Source organism: Vanellus vanellus (genome assembly GCF_965231255.1).
Source record: "Vanellus vanellus genome assembly, chromosome: Z".
NCBI classification, from domain to species: domain Eukaryota; kingdom Metazoa; phylum Chordata; class Aves; order Charadriiformes; family Charadriidae; genus Vanellus; species Vanellus vanellus.
The window spans coordinates 48,662,298-48,683,584 of record NC_138908.1 but is presented as its reverse complement, the minus strand read 5'-3'; the positions used below and the strand labels follow the sequence as shown (position 1 = coordinate 48,683,584).

General features: G+C 37.8%; 1 protein-coding gene across 1 annotated transcript; it reads right to left on the bottom strand.

The window, feature by feature from the left end:
• Positions 1–2,726: 2,726 nt before the first annotated feature.
• On the bottom strand, positions 2,727–20,734 carry ANXA1 (annexin A1). The gene is made up of 13 exons (XM_082497737.1): positions 20,645–20,734; positions 16,672–16,750; positions 14,369–14,462; positions 13,462–13,556; positions 11,699–11,812; positions 10,995–11,085; positions 9,904–9,983; positions 8,904–8,960; positions 7,470–7,563; positions 6,754–6,849; positions 5,636–5,694; positions 4,448–4,570; positions 2,727–3,094 (listed from the first exon to the last, which is right to left on the bottom strand). Exons 2-13 carry the CDS (start codon positions 16,735–16,737, stop codon positions 3,035–3,037), a joined length of 1,029 nt encoding a protein of 342 aa, XP_082353863.1. The 5' UTR covers positions 16,738–16,750; positions 20,645–20,734; the 3' UTR covers positions 2,727–3,034.
• Positions 20,735–21,287: the final 553 nt, after the last annotated feature.

Genomic DNA, 21,287 nt, shown 5'->3' with positions numbered 1-21,287 from the left:
AGGTGATGAGGCCCAGTCAGCAAGGGTTTATGAAAGGTGTAAACCTTTATGAAGGCTATGCCTTTATGAAGTATGTGCCTTTATGAAAAGCATAAACGTGGACAGGCTGGATCAATTGGCCAACACTGCTAAGTGCCAGGTTCTGCACTTGTATCACAGCCCCATGCAGTGCTAAAGGCTCGGGGAAGAGTTGCTGGAAAGCTGCCTGGCAGAAAAGGACCTGGGGGTGTTGGTCAACAGCCAGATGAATATGAGCTGGCAGTGTCCCCAGGTGGCCAAGAAGGCCAATAGCATCATGGCATGTATCAGAAACAGTGTAGCCAGTAGGACTAAAGAAGTCATTGTCCCCCTGTACTCAGCACTGGTGAGGCCACACCGAGAATACTGTGTTCAGTTTTGGGCCCCTCACTACAAGAAAGGCATTGAGGTGATGGAGCACATCCAAAGAAAGGCAACGAAGTTGGTAAAGGGTCTAGAGCACAAGTCTTATGAGGAGCAGCTGAGGGAACTGGAGTTGTTTAGCCTGGAGAAAAGGAGGCTGATGGGAGATCTCATCACTCTCTACAACTACCTGAAAGAAGGTTCTAGCAAGGTGGAGGTCAGTCTCTTCTCCCAAGTAACAAGCAATAGAACGAAAGGAAACAGCCTCGACTTGTGCCAGGGGAGGTTTATATCGGATATTAGGAAAAATTTCTTAATGGAAAGGGTTATCAAGCATTGGAACAGGCTGCCCAGGGAAGTTTTAGAGTCATCATCCCTAGAAATATTTAAAAGATCTGCAGATGTGAGACTTAGGGACAAGGCTTAGTGGTGGCCTTGGCAGTGCTAAGTTAATAGTTGGACTTGGTGATCCTAAAGGTCTTTTCCAACCTAAACAATTCTATGATCCTAAAAAGAAAAAGACCTCTTCAAAGAAATGTAAATATTTGATAATTCCTTCAGCTTTAATTGGAAGTAATTTCTAAAAACCTGCTACAACTTTTTTGATGGATTTTTTGCATCTTTTGGCTTCTCTGGTAAACATAACTCTTGAAAAACAACTTTCCTATGCCGATGAAATCAAATCCTTTCCCTTTGCATAGCTACAGCAACGCTCAATTTCACAATGACTGAAATGTTGAAACAAGAGTTTCATGATTGGGCCTAATAACCTACTGGCTACAAGTTAATTAGTTATGACCCATCCACTGAGTACGGGTTTGCTCTGGTTTTTTTGCTCCTCCAAGGGACCGGCCAGCAACACAGGTAGTATTTCAAAATCCATTAATTGAAGTTTCTTAATTTTTAATAGGTTGTTACCCATGCCAAAGAGATTAGCAAAACATACATGCTTTATATGCATACATATATTTATATGCATATAATCAAAACATACATGATTATCACCACAAGTTCAAAAGAAAACCACAGCTGCAACTAATCATTCCCTTCTATGCATTTTCTTTAGTGAGAAAGGAAGCAAGGGGGTTTTGGTAAAGAATCAAGACACCATCTTCATTTCATATGCTGTAAAGTTAGACTTTACTTCCAGTCAACTTTTACTATCACAATCAACCTTTCCAACTCATCATTATATGGACTAAAAGATTGGGGAATTGCATTCTCCTGACACTTGACACTTAAGAAAATGCATTTTTCACTCGTGTCACACTCAAAATATGAAAGGTGGTTTGGTTGTTTTCTCTGAAGCTTGTCATTTGATCAAACAGATCCCTCAGCACATGATCACTGTGAGTTTCGGCTTGTTTGTTTGTTTTTCTGTTTTTATTGACTACTATCATGTATACATCCCATGAACTTATTTGGTTGGAATCTCTCTCTTCCATTTATTCTGTGAGGACAATAAGGATTACCAACAAAGTAAACTATGGTAGGGTGGGAACTCTCTGTCTTGGAAAATAATTGGGATGGATCAAAACTTGGCCCTGTGGAAGGCACACTGGAATTTTCTCCCCAGCTCTAGCAATGTCAATGTTTCTTCTAGAATAAAACTTCTCCTTTTCCACACATCTAGTTCTATTATAGACTATCCCAATATGAATCAAAGAGGGCCTGCAATGTTTAACATGAATTAACCAAGATGACCTTTAACTTCCCAATAGTTTATCATGTTGTTTGAATGAGTAACTGGAGGCCACCATAACAAAGATGAGCAGTATTTGCATGTAATGAAGAACCAAAAAGTAATGCTTAGTTCCAACACTGCACCTGAGGGCTTTAATAACTCATTTGTACAGCATTTGGCACAATCAGGACAGTAATGCCAGGCATGAACTCTGTCCAAAATAGAGGTGGTAGTAGTAGTAGTTTTTTCGCTTTGCAGATAATATAAAAAAATTTACACAACTCATCAGGAAAAAGATGAAAGTCCTACATGGGTTATGAAAAGTTTTGTGAATTCTTTTTGTTTTATTATTTTTTCCTAATACAACATGTAACAAGTTCATCTACTCTGGAATTTAAATGAAAAAAGAACAAGACAGATATCGTTAGCTTTTTTATATTGTTAAATTTCTTTAGTAAGTTATCTTTACTTATTTTTCTTACATCTGGCTTATATAAGCGAAATGGAAAGGTATAGGCTCAGCTATGCTGTGTGATGTTGCTACATCCTTTTTTGATTATTTAAGTTATTTACTGGTTTTTCTCTCACACACTGTACACAGACAACTTGTAATTAAATGCAGAAAAGCAACAAAGGCCATATAAAATTCCACACAGGTCAATTTTATTTTTAAAAGTTTATTTGCTTTGCATAGATAAAAACTTTACCTTTTTCATGATTAATAAAGGAAATAATAGAAACTTGGGGGAACTCTTTGACTTTGGATAAATAATGGCAACAAGAGATATTAATGCCACTCAGAAGATACTGAAAAAATATATTCCAGGTTACAGGTTTTTGACATGACACATACAGACGAGTACCATTCTAGCGAAATCTCACTGTGTAAAGCCTGCATTATACAGACAGCTGAGGCAAATATAAAGACCTTCAGCAACAGGGCTTGCATGCATTGTACAAGTGTGAAACTTAGTTATCATTTCCACACAAAGCCACCAGGATGTTTTCATAATCCCCTTTGAGTTCATCCTGTCAATTTAAAAACAAAAAAACCACAATTGTTAGGATAATGGTTTCAAGTGAAATAAATTGCGGTAAGCGTTCAAGATACATGTACCAAACATTAATCCTTCACCTAAATAAATTAACCATTTGATAACACTTATGTGTTAGCCACAGACTGAGCTTGAACTAAGCGTCCTCACTGAAGTCATTCGTATGACCTAGAAATAAACACGTGCATTTCCAGAGTGGAGCAGAGGCCAAGAAAAATTCTAGGAGGTCTCATAGCATAAATAAAGAAGAGAAGCACAGAAGATTTCTATCCACGTAGGAGCTTAAGCTTTTCTTCTCCAGATAAAGTGAAAATGCCTTCCTTGACCACTGATGTCCAATGTTCATTAATATTAAAACACTACACACATTGTATCTAGGATTATCTCGAACACAGGCTAGTAGTACAGTGATATTTGATTCGCCATAGGATTGCTTATTCAGCTTGGAAAAAAATGATAATATGCATTAAGTATGCACTGTAATTATTACACACGCTGTTTTCTTAAATTTGAATCTGCTTTGCAGAGACATATGAATTGTTCAGTGAAACCAAACTGGACCTCAAGCCATTTGGATGCAATCATCACTTTGGAAGATGATCAGGTGATGTAATTACATACCAAATTACAGATCACACACACTCATGATGGAAGAAAAACAGTGACCTTTGGCACCTAACTGAAAAAGTAGCAGACACCAATAAAAATCAAAAAGGCATTTTGATAGATGTAGGGAGTATGTTTCTACTCCAATCAAGACTTTTTTTTTTAGTGTTGTCTACTAGCCTCCACAAAGTAAGGTTAGCTTTGTTCAAGTCCCTTACTGGTTTAAATCTTCTGGAAAATACTTTGGGTGGTCTGTCCCCTTTAAGAAGATATTTTTACTTAAGTCATCTGGAAAGCAGGCCAAATAAATGTCAAGTTAATAAGGTATTAGCAGGAGTACCTCAAATGTTAAAAACCAATAGCCAGTTGCATCACTTATATCCAATAGAGCTATCAGTACAATCATTTCCAACCTCCTGCCAATGGGCCTTATGCATGCCCAAGCACAGGCATTCAACTCTTGGCTTCTACTGCACAATGATATCCTCAGACATGTACCACTACTAACAAATTGCTACATTTTTTGTGACAAAAACATTGCCCCATAAAATTAATTCATTCTACCAGCATGTGGGCCATTGGGAACATGAGTTACTGAGCTACAATGAGTTACTTGGTATGAAAAGGTGTCTGAGGAGCAGAAGAGTTAACAAACACTTACTGTATGGCCTAAATCATTCAGTTGTTTTCCAATTCATACGTCACCTGATAGAAAACCTACCATAATGGCTTGGCGGAGAGAGGTGCCATACAGCCTCCTGTAATAGCCTTTGATCTCATTCATATCCACTTCATGGCGTGAAACCATGATTCTGATGAGCTCTTTGTGCCGTGTCCCAAAGCCCTGTTAAAAGAAAAAAGAAAAAGAAAAATTGAAAAGGAAAAAAAAAAAAAAAAGAAAAAAAGAAGGAAAAAGAAAAGAAGAAAAAATAAGAAAAAAAAGGAAAAAAGAAAAAGGAAAAAGAAAAAGGAAAAAAGAAGTAAAAAGAAAAAGGTAAAAAGAAAAAGAAAAAAACAGAAAACAAACAAACAAAAAATAAACAACAAAGAAACATGAAAGACAGGAGACTACTTATGTCATTGAAACACCTTAATCCAAGGTTCTGTGTGTTAATCCATCAGACTTCTTTGTGGGTGTACAAGGGCCCACATCTTATTCCTACAGTATCTCAATGAGGGGTTCCTCTCCTATTCCCCTTCAGTTTCCTATGAGCACAATTCGTTTCTGACAGGCTACCTTCATCCCTGGATTTCCTTTTTACACGTTTCTTTCAGCTGTTTCCTAAAAAGAGGCATGTCCTTCACTGTGCTTCCTAGACACCAGAGACAACCTAGACTTCACTGCCTTTTTTAATTATTTTTTTTTAAAGAGTGCAATGAACTGTATTTTCCTAATGATTCACTCAATTTTTCACATACTGCTCCTAATCAGATCACAAGAGTTATGAAAATGCCTTCATATCAGGCTGTTTCAGGATCTCCAGCTGCTTCACTCAACTCAGGTTCCAACTTTGCCCGAAGGACCATGGATGTCTTGTCTAATATTAAGCTTCTAGAAGGTTCTTGTCCAGATCTCTATTGCTCTCTGATTTACTTTTCCCTAATATTTTTGTGGTTTCATAAATAAGAAAAGTTCCAGTTAGCTTTCTGTCACTGTCTAGAGTAAAAGATGTATGCGTGGATGGACAGATGCCTTCCTGAACACACTATAGCAGATGGACAGTTCCTCCTATGGAACCCTCAGAGGTTTCAAATGAAGGAACAGAAGGAGAGAGAGAAAAATACACTGAATTTCCTTCTGAAGCTCTTTTTTATCACACAAAGAGCTTAGAGAGCTTTAGCTGGCTTGTTATTTTTCAGCTTACTAAGCACCCCATGTTTACAAAGAGAGGTTCTTTCTTTGGGTTACCTTCATCGCCAAGTGGAGTTTTTCAGCAAAGTAAGCTGGCTTGCTTGTGGCACATTTCACTGTAATGAAACAATAAGATAAGGTAACACCTGCTACACATGTAACAAGTAGCAAAAGGCAAAAGTTTGGAGAGAAAACACTTTAAAAACAGTCTCAGTATTCCTACCAGCATATCCTATTCATCTACTTCTTTGTTACCTGCCTTCAAAATATGGGAGAAGTAGCAGTCTCTTTCCACTGTCTATTCAGAAAGCACTTCAGTCAGGGGACAATAGTTACAGGAATGCCTTCCCTAGTTTACTGCCACAAAATTAAGAAAGATATTGCAGTTCCCGAGAAGAAAAATGTGAAAGCATTTGTGTCTTCTACAGCAGTGCTGGGGGTTATGAACTGATGTTTTGTAAACTGAGTTATACTAAGTACTTGCCCTCCACTTCTGATATTAAAAGGATCTGATGGGACTCATTCATTTATGTAAAGTAAGCTGGACTGTGACACAAAAGCTGAGAACAAGATGGGTGTCTGGCTTCTGATTCCGTCCCTGGCCCAGTGATAAGAGTGATTTAAGTGAGTCACCACCTCACCTTATTGTCCATGAGGAACAGTAATGTTAAGTGGTTTAGTATACACCTCTATCATAAACCTTACAAGAATGTTTTCTTGAACAAAACTGCAGAAGGAAATCGGTTACATTTTCAATAATCATATATCATACATGTCCTTGAAAAAACAGATTTATAGAAGAGTGTGTTCAATCTTGGGTTTTTGAAGACAGGTTCAAAACTATTGCATTTTTGATACACATTGTGCCTGTTCTGACAGCTCTTTTTGGCACACTGACTTCCTGTAAAGATCCTCCTATGTTGATGACACATCTGTTCTCCTTAGAAGACCTTTCCACATATAAAAAGAGGTATTTCTACTCATTCATCAACTTTAAATGACTTTAGCTAACTCAAATCACAGACAAGATTTTCCAAAGTATTATTTAGCAAGTTTCTCAATGAAGCAAGTTAAGCCCAGAGTGGCTTCCTATGAGAGCAAGCATAACAGAAGTAAAACGTAGGTTTTCATATGGTCCATATATATACTAGGTTACAATCTGCAGAACCACTTACCAAGAGCAGTCAGGCAGTTCTCAATATCACCTTTCAGCTCCAAATCCAGTACCTTGTTCATGTCATGCTTGCTGTATTTAGTGTAATTCTGAAAGACTAAATAAGGGAAGAAAACTCAGTGATAATAATGCAAATACAGTATTCCCCCTGCATTGCCTCTGCCTTATTCTGCCCTCACTGCTGCAGCAGTGCACACAGATGGCTGACTGTAGGCCATCTTTCTCATTTTGTTCAGCCACCACAGAGCAGTGTTACTCCATGGGCTGGTGGACAGAGTGTCAGGAATGGGACTCTGTTAGGATGGTAGTGTGTCATGATCCCATTGGTAGGGGTAGAGGAGGTCCAATAACTCCACTGGAGCCTGTAACATTAGGCGATATCTTTGCCCTCTACCCAGGGCAAACTGGCTGAGCAGCAAGACCACGCTGGGGACCATTGAGAATCCCTGCCACACAAATTCGTTGGCCTTGTGATCACTAGCCATGTGAGACTTCATGGCAATAGCTTTGTTAACAACCTAAATGAAATTGCTCATCACGAGTATGGAAGTAATAGCCAAGCTGCCAATTCCACCCTTAGTCAGCAAGCATGTGTGAAATTACAAAGACCTTTGTAGAAGTCAGAATCACATCTTGATATTCTATATCTTCTCTTAGTTCATGAGCAAGCCACATTTAAAATACAATTCCTGTGAAGCACTGTTTCATCCAACCTACCCCTTCGGAGATGTGGATAGCTTCTTGAAGTAAGAACAGTAACAAACACATTAATATCTGTTCCTTTCTTTTTCTCTCCGGCTTCATACAAGGCCTGTCATAAAGAAAAGAAAGTAGCAAAGTTAACACCAGTATAGTAAAACCCAAACAGAAATACTGTACTGCTGCGGCTACCAGCCAAAGGTAGTTTATTGCTTGTCATTAAAGAACTCTAGCCCTTGACACAATCCATAACAAAACTCTACACAACCTCAAACTAACTCTAGCTCTACACGTTCATACTTCACTTACATCATAACAGTACCTAGAGAACACTATGCAGCTACAAAACACATTTTCAGACGTTTTACGACCACCACCTATCTCTCCTGGTTATATTATATTCTTGAATGAAGATATATTCCGTATATCATCATATGCTTACAGTCTGTGTGCGAGTTTAGGACTGACAAGCTTTCTTCAGACAACCAAATTATCTCTGATATTAACTGGACAAATGTGAAGAAGCAACCTGTGCACCAAGTACTCCTGGTGTTACCAGGAGTGACTTTAATGGAAAGTAAGAATCAAATCAGTCTCCTTCATTTTCCTCACTTCCTCAAACCTCTCTAGAAGTAATAATTAAAGAACTCCACACAGCAGCAAAGAGGATTTAACAACACTCTCTCTGTACCAACAGAAATAGTATTGAACTTTTGAGCTTAGAAAGAGTATTAATTTACTGTCCTTTCATATCTAGGGCTGATGACAAAACTAAACTCCGTATGTAGCAGGAATAAAAGCAGTATTACTCAATGGCCGTTTTTTTGGTTGGATTTATAAAAAATCAATTTAAAGTCAATTTACATTTAAATTTTAACAGTGACGTAAGAATTTATAGGTGTAAACTCAGCAAAGACTGCTATGATTTACCAAGTTTTTAACAAAAAAAGTCACACTAATGGTGGAAGCAATATTGGAAAGCTCAGTTGCTTATTTTAGAATTATTCAGAAAATGACTGTGAGGTTTACCCATCACTGTAAAGCAACAGCTACAGCTAACATACTGCAGAGTTCACACTGGTCAAGGTATGGTAGCTGGTTCTGCACATACTGGAGCACACTCTTGTCCCTCAATTCAAGAACTCTGTTATAACAGAAGGAAGATTGTGTCTAATTTCTCCAGTTGTTGACCTCTACTTCAAATGGTCTGCACACTGTACATGAAATAGAAAAGGTCTTGCAGAAATGTTTCCGGAGCTAGATATTAAGAGTGGAGATTTAATTTCCTGCAGATAGCAAAGCTTACATGAACTTTTTAAAATAGTATTCCCTCAGAAAAGATTGTTACATAACATATAAATATCTGTTAGGTCTGCAGTGCACAAGATTCAGGTAGAACATTCACAGCCAGAGTTTGTAGTCTCAAGTAAGTCAGATGAAGTGTGATCTCACCCTGGCATCATTGTCAGCAAGCTCATCATTCACATAAGAATCTTCACATCGGTCTGCCTACATAAACAAACAAATAAATAAATAAATAAAAGTTCACTGGTACTCACAATCATTCAGTTCAATCAAAACTCATAATTTTAGAGTTCCACCCTACCATTCTCATACATGACTTAATACGTAACTGAAGATAGAGAGAGTTACGACAATCACTCTGTGAATAAACCTGTTGTATTTGTTAATCAATTGGAGATCATGTTTCTAAGGCCATCAGCAACTTATTTCTGAAGTCCTACGTTAAAATTCACAGGAAATATTGTTTCTTAATGTGAAGTTACAGTTTTGAAAGCTGTAATTTTCTCCCTGATGACCGTTCAATAGATTCCTTTCAAGTTGGTTTGAAACCAAAAACTGAAAAGCAAAACGATACACATGGATATATCAAAAATTAATCCCGTGTGCATGTACAAGCTTCATACATGTACCCAACAATCATGGACTCAATTATTTATGTATTCTAAAAAGGGCTTTTTATTGGGCACCTCCAGTATTTTAATTCATCTACTTGTAAACATATATTCACCAAACACTTTGTCCACTTGTTAGCTCCCTGCCCCTACCCCATTATATAATTATTAGAAACATATCTTAACAGCAAGCCAAAAGATTTCTCTAATTGTATTTCTTCTTTTTCTATTTCCAGTCAATTGACAAGATGTTATTCCTGTTGCTTTTATGAAGGGCTTACAGACAGTTACCACATAAAAGTCTTAAAAGCATAACTGATAAACAATTACAAACATCACTGTTTTTTAAAATGTGTTTGAGATAAAATCTCATTATAGCCTGTTTAAAACAATTTCATATGGTCTAAGACACGTATATAATGCAAGGAAATAAATATTCCCCAAATCCTTCTTTATTGTATGTCTCTCTCTAAAATAGTCTTGACAACATTAATTATTATGGGTAATGTCACTCAAAATGCTTAAGTACAGCGTACCTTCGCTAAAGCAACTAAGGCCTTCTGAAAGTCTCCAGATGTGTCAGAGATAATGTCTTGCGTCAGATCTCTCTTTAGCACTGAAATTTAAAAAAAAAAGGATTCGTATTTTGTTTTAAAGTTATCAACTAGGTTGACTAGAGGATCTTTAAAGGTCCCTCCCAACCCAAACCATTCGACGATTCTGGTTTTTTTCAGCCTTTTCTTAATTTCACACTTAAATAGGTCCACTAGGAATGCACTTTACTTCCTCTCATTTAGCTTCGAGAGAAGGGGTATATTTGTAACACGTCCTCTAATCCCTAAGACATGGTGTGAAATTGGAGGCTAAACTCAAAATCTGCTGAAAAAATCCTTTTCTAAGGTCTTGCAGGTGGCATTGTTCTGGGCTCTTGCTTGTGAAGTACAAAAGAAAAAGCTTGAAGCCTTTTCTGAGCCATTTGTCTTTCATTCTTAGTTCTGGTTGTTCTTATCAGCAGTGAACTCAATCACAAAACTCTTCCAAAAACTCAAACTATTAATTCAGGCTTCTAACTGAGACTATTTGAATGGAAATCTCTTGGAAAATTTAGCCTATAATCTCAGAAAACACGATTTAATCAGGCAACACTGACTGACTGCAGTAAACCCTACATATATGACAGATAACACAATACATTTTAGTTACCTCTTCAGAGATTGTTCTCCTTTAGTTCACTGGTCATACTGCTAATGTTATCTGTTTTGCTAACTCAATAAGCTTTTTTTTCAAGCCAAGTGAGATCTTAAGAGGTCAGCCAAGGCTCAGCTGTAAGAGAATAAAAGCAGCTGCATTTTGCTTGCATCTCAGAAAGCATCTAAATGCGTCGCCCGTTCCACGAGACATCTACAGCTCTGGTGGTGATGATGTACCTTTTCCTTCCCTGGGATCCATGTAAATCAGAAAAAAGTCAGCGTGACCTCCCTTCCCTACAACTCTTCCAACCTTATGCGAAGATTCACTTGGGTCCTACAATGTCATCTCAACTTCTCATATTGGGAAGTGGGGTTATGACTGTAATGTGTTCGCTGTAGACTTATAACGTTAAAATTTCTTTCTTGCTCTGAATTACCTTCTTTGTAGTATCTGCTGGCTTCTCTGATCTCACTGTTGTTTCTTGAGACCAGGATCTCAATTAAAGTATCTTCATCAGTTCCAAGCCCCTGATAAAAATGGTTGAATTTTTAGAAAAGTTACTTGTTACTTAAGTTTACAAACTTAAAATTTAGAAAACCAGAAATAAGATTAAAATCACGGACTTGGCTTTGGAGGCCCCATGTGGAACAAGAAAGAAAAATGAAGAACATTGTGCTTCTATACAATACTGTTATTTCAGCTCTTTTGGAATTAACCTTTTATCATACTGATACCACTGGTATGCAAAGGAAACAAGAAAGGGACCAACCTGTGCACATAAAAGATAGAAATGAAAAATTTATGAAGAAAAATACCCCCTTCCCTTTTTGTTTTCTCTTATGTAAACATGTATGTAAACACTATGGCTTTCTACCACCACTACATCAGCAACCTGTTTTCAGAATGCAGGAAGAGTTCATTCTCACAAAAGAATACCATTTGCAGCTAATCTTCTCCAACCCTGAAATGCAGCAGAGATTGCTGAGTCCTGTTCTCAGAACCTGGGTTACCAGTATATATTTATTTTACAAAATTGGGTTAAAATGTCAAAGCTTTGAAATCTAAGTCCAGTGTCACGTACAGGCCCCGGTAATTATTTATGCTCTTTGGGAAAGCTTTTCTCAGAAGATTTTGGCTTACCTTCATAGAGGCTCTTAATTCTTCAGCATCAAACTGAGCTGGAGTTTTGAGCAGGGCCACAACAACATCTTCCAGGTTGCTTTTCAAAACTTTTTTCAAGGCTTCTTCCAGACTCTGTGACAGGAAGAGTATGAAACGCACTAAGCTAGTGAATGGTAAAAAGCTGCTTTTCAGCTACAGACCAAAAAGTAAGTCTGATCTCTCATGAATCTTAGTCTACATCATTTCTTTAGCTACTAGAAAGAATTATGAAGCCCTACTTGAAATTTTTAATTTGTCACCTTTATGTTAACAAAGTGTCAGGGTTTTTCAGTAAGTATTCAGTAGCGCCTTCACACACTGCAGTTCAGCCATACTCACCCATTTACAGCATCAGAAGAAGACTCAGAATAGGCAGCTGGTTTTTTAAGAGAAGGAAATACTATATTGCTGTTATAATTATGACTGGGCTTCTTAACCTGGATAACATTTTAAATCATCCATTTATTGCTTAAAAGATACAGAACTTGCAGTGGAAACTCTGTGGACATACCATAGTATTGTCCTACACAAAACTGCAAGTCCTGAAGTCAAGATTTGGGCTATGTTCTAATTTAACCTAAATTTAAGTTTTTTTAAAAAAGTATATCTGATTCATTCTGCCTCCTATCTGGAAACACTGAGTACTTTGTTTTATTACATTAAAAGTTACAGCCCTGTTCTCCACAAAGTATGTGCCAAGGCTGTGGCTGTAAGAGTGAGAAGGTCAACCTTCTTTGTCAGGAATACCTAAACCAACTAGATTATTTCAGCAGTAAGCACTATGTCCATAGTTAGTTCTGCTCTGGTTTGATGGTATGCCAGGAACCAGGGTATCTAATAATCTAACAGCATTAGTCTCCCTGTGTCCTTGAAGTTGCATTATAATTTGGGTCCCTAAAAAATGCAATTGCAAGGCTGAAGCTTCTTCTGAAGTGGGAGAGGGCTGTGAAAATCACAAGTGACGTTTCCTGAACAGAAACAGGAAATCTACGCTAAAATGAGATATTAGACTTATTTTCTAAGTTGGTCGTTAAAAGTTCCACTTAAGAGTTTCAAAGCAAAATAGTCAAAGGAATCACTTTCCAAGGAGAAAAGTGCTCAGTAACTCTGGTATGCCAACTTTGCAATTGTAATTTCAAATTAGAGTTACAGGTTCAACTGGAGAAATTTTTTTATAGAGAAAAGCAAGAGTAATTAAAACCATTTCCAGAAACATGCCGTATTTTCAAGTTTCCCAGTTCCAGGGACTAGCAGTTTTACCATTCAGATGTAGAACAACACTACCCCCTGTATATCCATTTCCATACCAATGTTGGTATGCTTGTGGAACAGCACTATGGTCCTACAGTTTTCCTACCCTATTTAGTATTCTATCTGGACTGAAATATTCAGAGACGACTCCAAGTCCCCTCCTCCACCTGTCCCTTTCTCTCAGCAGACTGTCTCCCACTGGTAGTGAAATCCCTGCATTCCCAGAGATTTAGTGATTTAAAGGATCTCTGGGACCTGGAAAGTCAGAACTTCAAAACTTTTCTTTTTACTTCAAAATAGTGGCCACCATATTCAAAGCATTGGCAATATAGTTGCAGGGTATTATCATTCCATCATGGTTTTCACAAACTACAGAAGGCAGGAAACTGTAACTTTTTGTTCGACAAAGCTAAAGCTGTATGTACTATCTGAGCCAAGAACAACATTGATATTCTGGGTGTAAATTTGAGCTTGGCTTGAATATACTTTACCTTTCCTTTAGCCTGCTGATAGGCAGCTTTGATCTGCTGACGCTGGGCATTTGTTCTTTTAGTCAAGATGTCAATGATGGTGGCTTCATCCACACCTATAAGTCACCAAAGAACAACATGTCTAATATATTGGAAATATTATAGATGACGCTAGTGCATCATTTAGGCAAATAATAATTTTTACAGTTTATTATTTGCTCTATGTCATATTTTGATTTCTTGACACACTGAACTTTAACCAAAGGAAAAAATGTAATAATCTACTGATTTACAATTAGAGATGTGGTGAAGAAACCAAACAAATAGATTCCCATGAAGCACAGAAACTTATGTTTCTACAATTTCATATAGGAAGTCTTAAAGTGTACTGAGTGCAGAACTTATACTACAGAATAACGAAAAATAAAATAAAAAAAAAGAATTAGATGGCATACTCATTTAATCTCAGCAAGTCAAATTGAAAGAGGTTTCAAACTACAGGCAAAATGCCAAATGTGAATTTCATTAAAAGAGAGAAGCGCAATAGAAGCATGCACTACATTGTCAGCATATTCCCTGCCTCTTGCAGGGATTTTATGGAAATCAAATTAAAAAGCATTAGTATGGTAGTTATAATATTTTTTGATTCTTTAAATTCTTTTAGAAATTAAATTTTTACAACTCTTCCTTCAACATATTCAATAACTTTAATGTAATATTAAGGTCTGAAATTGTAATCCAACATTGGGATATCAGAGTTGAGATTCTTTACCAAGTGACATAATTTAATGTATTGCCAAACTTTTAAAAGCAGAGGCACCTCTCCTGCTTGCCATTGCCTCTCATTCTGATATTTTATTCAGTGCTATACTCCAAATTTCCTAAGGAAGAGTCCTAATGTAGCAGGTTAAATATTTACTCCTCTTACCCTTTACAGTAATAGCTTTGTCCAAAGCAACAACATCAGCTGATGGATCAAAGGTAGGGTATGACTTTACTCCAGAACCACCTTTTGAACTTTTCTGCAGAGGGGAAAGAAAAAAAAAAATTGCTCATTGCAAATAATATCTTTGTAAAGAAGCAATTTTAGATATGTAAATAAACCGTGTATTTGGGATTGTCTATTACAGGACTATCAAGGAACATACACAGTTTTGTAACTACAGAGAACTAAATGGACTCAGTGATGGACATGCATTGGATCTATTCCTTTCACATCTCTTATATTAAACAGGAAATACTTCATATAATGTTTTATGCACCCAAAGAACTATTCTCAGAGTAAATTGGATTCCACAGGAAAATACTTCTAACTGTCACATTAGGCAATTATGTCCAAATTCTAAAGGCTCTAAAACCACAATTAAATCCTACAGGCACTGCCAGTAAAGTGCTACTAATTTCCTTGCTCATCTTATGCAAATTGACTGTGCATCACATTAAGTGACTTCCCAGCTGACTCATATCTAGGGCTACAAGCACTTCTTGCATGCAGGATCTTGGAGAAGAGAAGAGTTCAAGTCTAATCCTACAAGGAAGTGGAGAACTGTTATTCAAATTCTTTGAAACTTGAGATGTAAGCCACACTCTCTTCACAGGCATCATCCACTGTCTGCCTTTGGTGAAGCCACTCCTAGACAGACACTCCCTAGTCAATGTCTAAAGTGCTCTGTGAATACCTAGGGATGAGGAATTCCACTATGTGACAGATTACGTGCCTTGCCCTAAGCCAGCAACATGACAAATCACGTTACTGGTAGGACCTAGAACCCAGCAGTACTATTTAACTGATGCCATACTCGTTACCATATTTTAAAGAAGCTATAAAATGCCCCAGTATTCTTGGATGAAATATTTATATAGAATTCTCCTTGCTATGATATATGGTGCGATTTTTTATTAAAAACAAAACAAAACAAAACAAAACAGTAGTTTAGATAAACTTTTTCAGAATCACCTATACTCTTCGTCCTGTTTCAACAGCTTGCTATTTTAATTTTTCCTAAATCCTTTGCAGGTAAAATTAAGTAGTACATGAAAAATTTCAAGGTCTTACAGATACATTTTTTACATACAACATCTCTGTACTGAATTTTGTACATTTCTAACATCTGATAATTAAATATGTAATTCCCTACAGAATTCTATCACTAGGAATTTTATGAGAGCAGGACTCCATACTTAAAGCAATGTCTTCCATGCTTTTGAAAAAATCACTGTGACTTGTGTGATAAGCCAACAGAGGAATGGGACTGGTTTGCTGCCTGTTTCCCAGGCACGCCAGGTTAGTCTTTGTATGCTGGTTTCCATGACAAACATCTACTAGCAATAAATCTGTCTGTAACCAACACAACCAGAATGACTCAGGAACCTGGGAGTGCAAGGGGAAAGGGAAGGTGGAGCCAAAGCTTTATGCACAAAATGTTGTGCAAAGTCATAAAATCCACGCAGGTCTAAAGCAGAAAACTTTATTTATTGAAATTTCCCCCTTATATTCAATTTTCTTCAAGATGAAAGCTCTTCCAGGATCTCCTGTGACTTCACAGTGTGTCACTTTACCTTTGCCGACAGTTGTTTCAGTATCTTAATCAACTTTGTTATCACAAAGACTCTTCATGTCATCCTAGTGCAGTAACTCTTCTCACCAACATAAACCTCCCTTCTAATCAGTATCAGTACTGATCATCTGAGATGTTTTATTACATACTGTGACTCTTTCCACCGTAAGCACAACACATGATATGAAAACTAAGGCATTTACTAGTCACTTTAGTTCCTCCTTTACATTCCTGGCCTCCAACTCATGACTTCCTGCACCTCAGCCTAAAAGTCCCTGTTTTCCTCATGTACGTCATCTGAACATGTTCATACACATTCACACACATGTGCATCAGATTACTACTTTAAAGAGGAGGACTTGAGTAAATCAGTTATTGGCCCCTGCGAATTACAATTTTATTACAGTAACTAGTCCTGCCCAGGAATTGATAACTAGACTGACATGTGCAAATAAGAGTAATTTTTCATCTGATACCAGACTTACCAGGTTATTAGGTTATATTAAATTATGTGATGCAATAAAACTGGGTTCCACTTCCAATCAGCTGGAGTTTTGCCATTGTTTTTCTTCCCTTTGAGTATAGGAGAGATGTTTGTGGCCTATGCCTTTAAATCACTTCTAAAAGTCCTTAAAAATAAGCATGATGCTCTCAAAAGGTGATAAATACTTACAATACATTCCTGCTCCTGATTTTCCATGAACCATGCCTGTTTCAGAAATTCTGATACCATAGCCATGTTGACAGAGTTTCTGGGAAGAGATGCATCAAGTTACAAACTGGTTTTCATCCAGTTACAAACCATTTTTCATCATTTTCAGCACCAGTGCAACTCAAGGCTTCCCTCTCTCAAAATCCCTTCTCTCGAACTATGACAACGCAGGGGCTAGATTCCCAAGCAGTAATTGGCCTGCGCTATTGGAAGCAGGTAACTTTTGTTCATGTTTGGCAGGTGAGACAATGCTCCGCAATTGCTTGTTCACCCCTACACCCTTAGCTCCTTTCAGAAGTTTTAGATTAGAAATAGAAGAGTAAACTAGTTGGCCTATTTGCTTATTTACTATGGCAATACCTAAGCATTAGCATTGATTTACAAAGGGAAGTTACCAGAAAGAAAATAAAGTCTGTCTTTCTTCCTTGGTTAAGGTATCAGCTATGCCCATTTAGCTTATGAAATATTTGATTCTGTTCAAATTCAGTGGTAAACAAGTATTCTTGCCTGATCATTTACTGGGGTTGGAGCTCTTGCATGTTATGTTAAGACAAAAGATATTCCCTTGTTAAATATCTTCTCATGTAATTTCTTCATCTTGCCCCTTCCTAAGGAAGATGAGTAAAATTGGACAGTTTCACCTACACTGTTCCTTATTTCTTACACATTTCATCCAATTTCTACAAAATAATAGAGCACTACTCATTTAAGAAGGGGAACAAAGTAATTTTTGCTTTTTACCACTCAAAATGAAAATCAGTCTAGCTTTTCCATAAGATACCTTGCAGAATGGGAAAAAAGACCAATGGCGATGTGATTTGACATTGAGCACCCAAAAATAATAAATAGGTTGGTTCATAACGACTTTGGTGTGAGGAATACTCTGTTTGCTAATAGAAACACTGAGGGAACAAAGAGCAGAAATTAATGTTTTACCAAATAAAGTATTTTTGGTGTGCTCAAAACAGATTATCTATTTTTTCAAAACACACTTCCATAGCAAAGTCTAGGAAAGACTTAAGGCATACATATAAAAAATAAACTAAAGATAATGTTACTGGGTAACCTGGAGTGCCTTTGAATCTCGTGTGAAGAAACAAGATGCTATTCATAGTCTTGGGGTACAGATCATATATAGTTGATCACATACACGAGTATAAAAAATTATGTAGCACGTGCTGCAAACACGCTTGCCTTACTTATGCCCTGTGTCTCACTGAAGGACAAAGAGTAGCCATTCAAAGCGACACGCACGGAGGCCCAAGCAGTGTATCCGCAGCCCAGCTGCTTCTTTCTCTCACAGCAAAACTTTAAAACTCACTTCCACGTTCAGCTGCCAACAAAGCGGCAGCCGCCTTCCACTGCCCTCCTCCAGCCCAGCCCCACCCTTCCATTCCCTCTCCAAGGCAGGAGCCACCGGCACTCCCGATGCCTCAGAAAACCCGTGCTTTTGTGCCCTTCCCCCAGCCCTGCGGGCACAAAATTCAGCTCTGCCAGTGCTGCTAGAAAATCTGAAACTGACCCCGAATCTTTATTTATATGTTACTTCAAGTAGGTCTCACCTGGGTAAATAATCATCAGAATATTACGTTAGTTTTAAGGATCAACTTTTATGCATGTGTCGTTTACTGAGGATCGGAAAAGCATACTTATGTTGCTATTAAAAATGTTATTTTACCAAGCTGTTACAGTGACTCGCATACTCTTATTACACTGACAGAAGAAGTATATGAGGCCAGATTAAGTGCTACAGTGTCTAAAGTTCTGCTGCATTTTATAACAGCCCGCATAAAGGCCATACGCAGCAGGATGGAAACATTTTAAAGCCTCCACACTCGGTGCACTGAGTCACCAACAGTGACAAGTACAGATAGGTCTGTCGACTAATAGATTCACGGAGTGGTGTAGAATCGTTTAAGAAACAAGATTCAGTCTCATAGCACCAGATCTAAGAAGAGGTGGGACCAAAACTGCATTTTGGGTGATAGATTAACACTTCTCAGGAATAAAGGTGGTAGAGCTGACTCCAGTGAGAACTGCTAACCTCTCCATCGCTTCTGCTCCATCTGTCCCCACCCCCACCCCTCACACCCAGCTCTAGAGGCTTCGCTGCTCTTGGGGATGAGCAGAGCAGAAGGCTGCTAGCCTACACTAAATTTGGTTTATTAAGCCTCTAGACCTTGATGTGTACCCTAATTTAAATTAGAGATACAGTAAAAGAATTCTGTGCCTTCAAAACTCAGTATTTTTTTTCCTCCTTTTAAAATAAAGGCACTTTGGCATGCAGATCCATCTATTTCCACCTAGTAGACAAATAAAGTAACTTTAGTAGAAGTCAAAGTAGGCAATGGCTTTTGAGAGGGGCTCAAGACCTAACTGAGCTTGAATTGGCTCAGAAAGTTGAGAAACCACCTTGCATATAAAACTGTTTGCCTGCTTTATAAGAAACTATGGTTAGTAAGAAAAAAGAAGATTGGAATCTAGGAAGACAGCCAGCCCCCCAACAGAGTAGAGGTCTTTCCCAATGCTTTGACTCATGCTGCTCTAAAATACAAACAGCTCATGTAAAGAATACCTAGATCCAGTAGCGATAAATTCAGTCAAAATATTATTTTAATTTAGTATGAAAAGGAATGGAAGAACTGATGGCTTTCTGCCATATATTTTCCTTTACTTTTGAGCTAAGGACAAAATCTATGAACAAGGAGATGAAAAAATAAAGGCACCAACAGAGTGGCAGGCAAGTGTGACACTTCTTTCTGGTTACTCCATACCAAATACCCATTTGAGATTTATTCTGTTTAATAAAATATTGTCCAGGCCATGTGTCCCACTTCCATGACTGGAATCTGTCGATGTCCCATTTAAAAGGAAAGAGGATGAAGAACTTAAAATTCCTCAGTTTGAAAAATATTGTGGGGTTTATGCATTTTATCATTCCCAATTGGGATGATCAACATTGCAACTGGAATGAAAAACCAGAGATCCAGACTGAACGTGAATTCCTGAAATGTTGCTTTCTGTCTGGCTCCTAGTCACCAGAAAAAGCACCCTTGAATTAGACATTTGAGAAAATACTCAATATTTATTGAAAATATTTGAAGACACAAATTAGACTTTTACACTACAGTCTGTGTCAAAGGACAGCATTTCTCCATGCATATTTAACCGTACCATGAACTGTATCAGATATATCATCTCTGGTTACTCTCCAATGCTAGTTAGCAGTATCTTGCTGTAAATTAAGGTCATTACACCCTATCAGAAAAACAGGCAGTAGATCTAACACAATAATTTATTTTACAGTGAGAAAGTCTACTGAATATGAATGAAAACATCAGAGAGAAAGACAATCTTACCCTTGGAAAATTCAGTGGAAAGTTTTAGCAGAACAAACCCCAGATGATACAGCCCTTACTTATCTGGCTTTGCCCAAGTTCTTAGTCACAAAACCAGGGTTTTGCTCTTATGTTTCTAAAAGGCTGCTTTGCCTCATTTTCATCACTTTCATGACCAAAGAACTCTTTACAGTCCCAGAGCAACAAACTGAAGTAACAACAGCTGTTTCTTATTTTAAGTTTCCATACAAAGCACGTTAGTTTTCCAGCAACTCCAGTTTTACTGCAGCTTTCAACAGCAGCCTACTACAAAGGCAAAGAGAAAGCATAGGAAACAATCTGGTTTTAATCTTTTAAGCATTTTTTTTTTTTTCAATTCCTTATATTCATTAAGTAAAAGCAGTAATTGTCCAAGCCCTTCCCTGTACCTGAAACATTTCAAAACTGAAAGAATTCGTCCTGCCCACACCCATCTTTTCCCACGCCAGCAAATCCAACCCACTGAAAATTGTACCAGGTCACTTGACAAATACAGTGTACGATTCTTAAAAGTTTGTAAGGTCTACAGAGAGCAGCAAAGAACTATAAATACCTACCTTCTTCCTCGCAAATACTACTTTTCAGGACAGCACAGTCAGGCTTAAGAGAGCAGAGGGCTGGTGATGCTTTTATAGGGCTGCACGAGAGACCCCACCTAGCAACCAGCGTGTTTGCACAGCCCCAGCAACCGGCTGCTCTTTGCAGCAGCTAAATCTGGGTGCTGTCCAAAACAGAGAACCACACACAAAAAAAAAGTCATTGCAAAACTATGTGCAGGAGAATGCAGGGGCAGATTTCAGAAGGGAAAAGGCGACGAATGAGCATGCTGTGGTAGCTCTCCTCCCCTGCCGTGGCCACATCCCCCTCACTAGTAAATTACCATAAATCTTTCAACATTGTAAGGTTAAAATGTTAAAAAACTAAACTTGAGTTACTCCCTTCACATTTTGACATGTCTGATACTACTTCAAAGTGAACATATTAAGATTGATCAGTGAAACTGAGAGAAAAAGGAGTGAAGAAGAGTGAACACAGCTTCCACACTTCACTGAGCTCTGGCGGCTATTAGCTCTACTTCTTCTGCACATGAGCCTGTGGCAGAAATGGTCCTGGAATAAGACATGTCTAAAACTTAATATTATACCCTATATCTTGGTTTGTGTTTTTTTGGAAAGGAACCACACGGAAACTAGTGGGCTT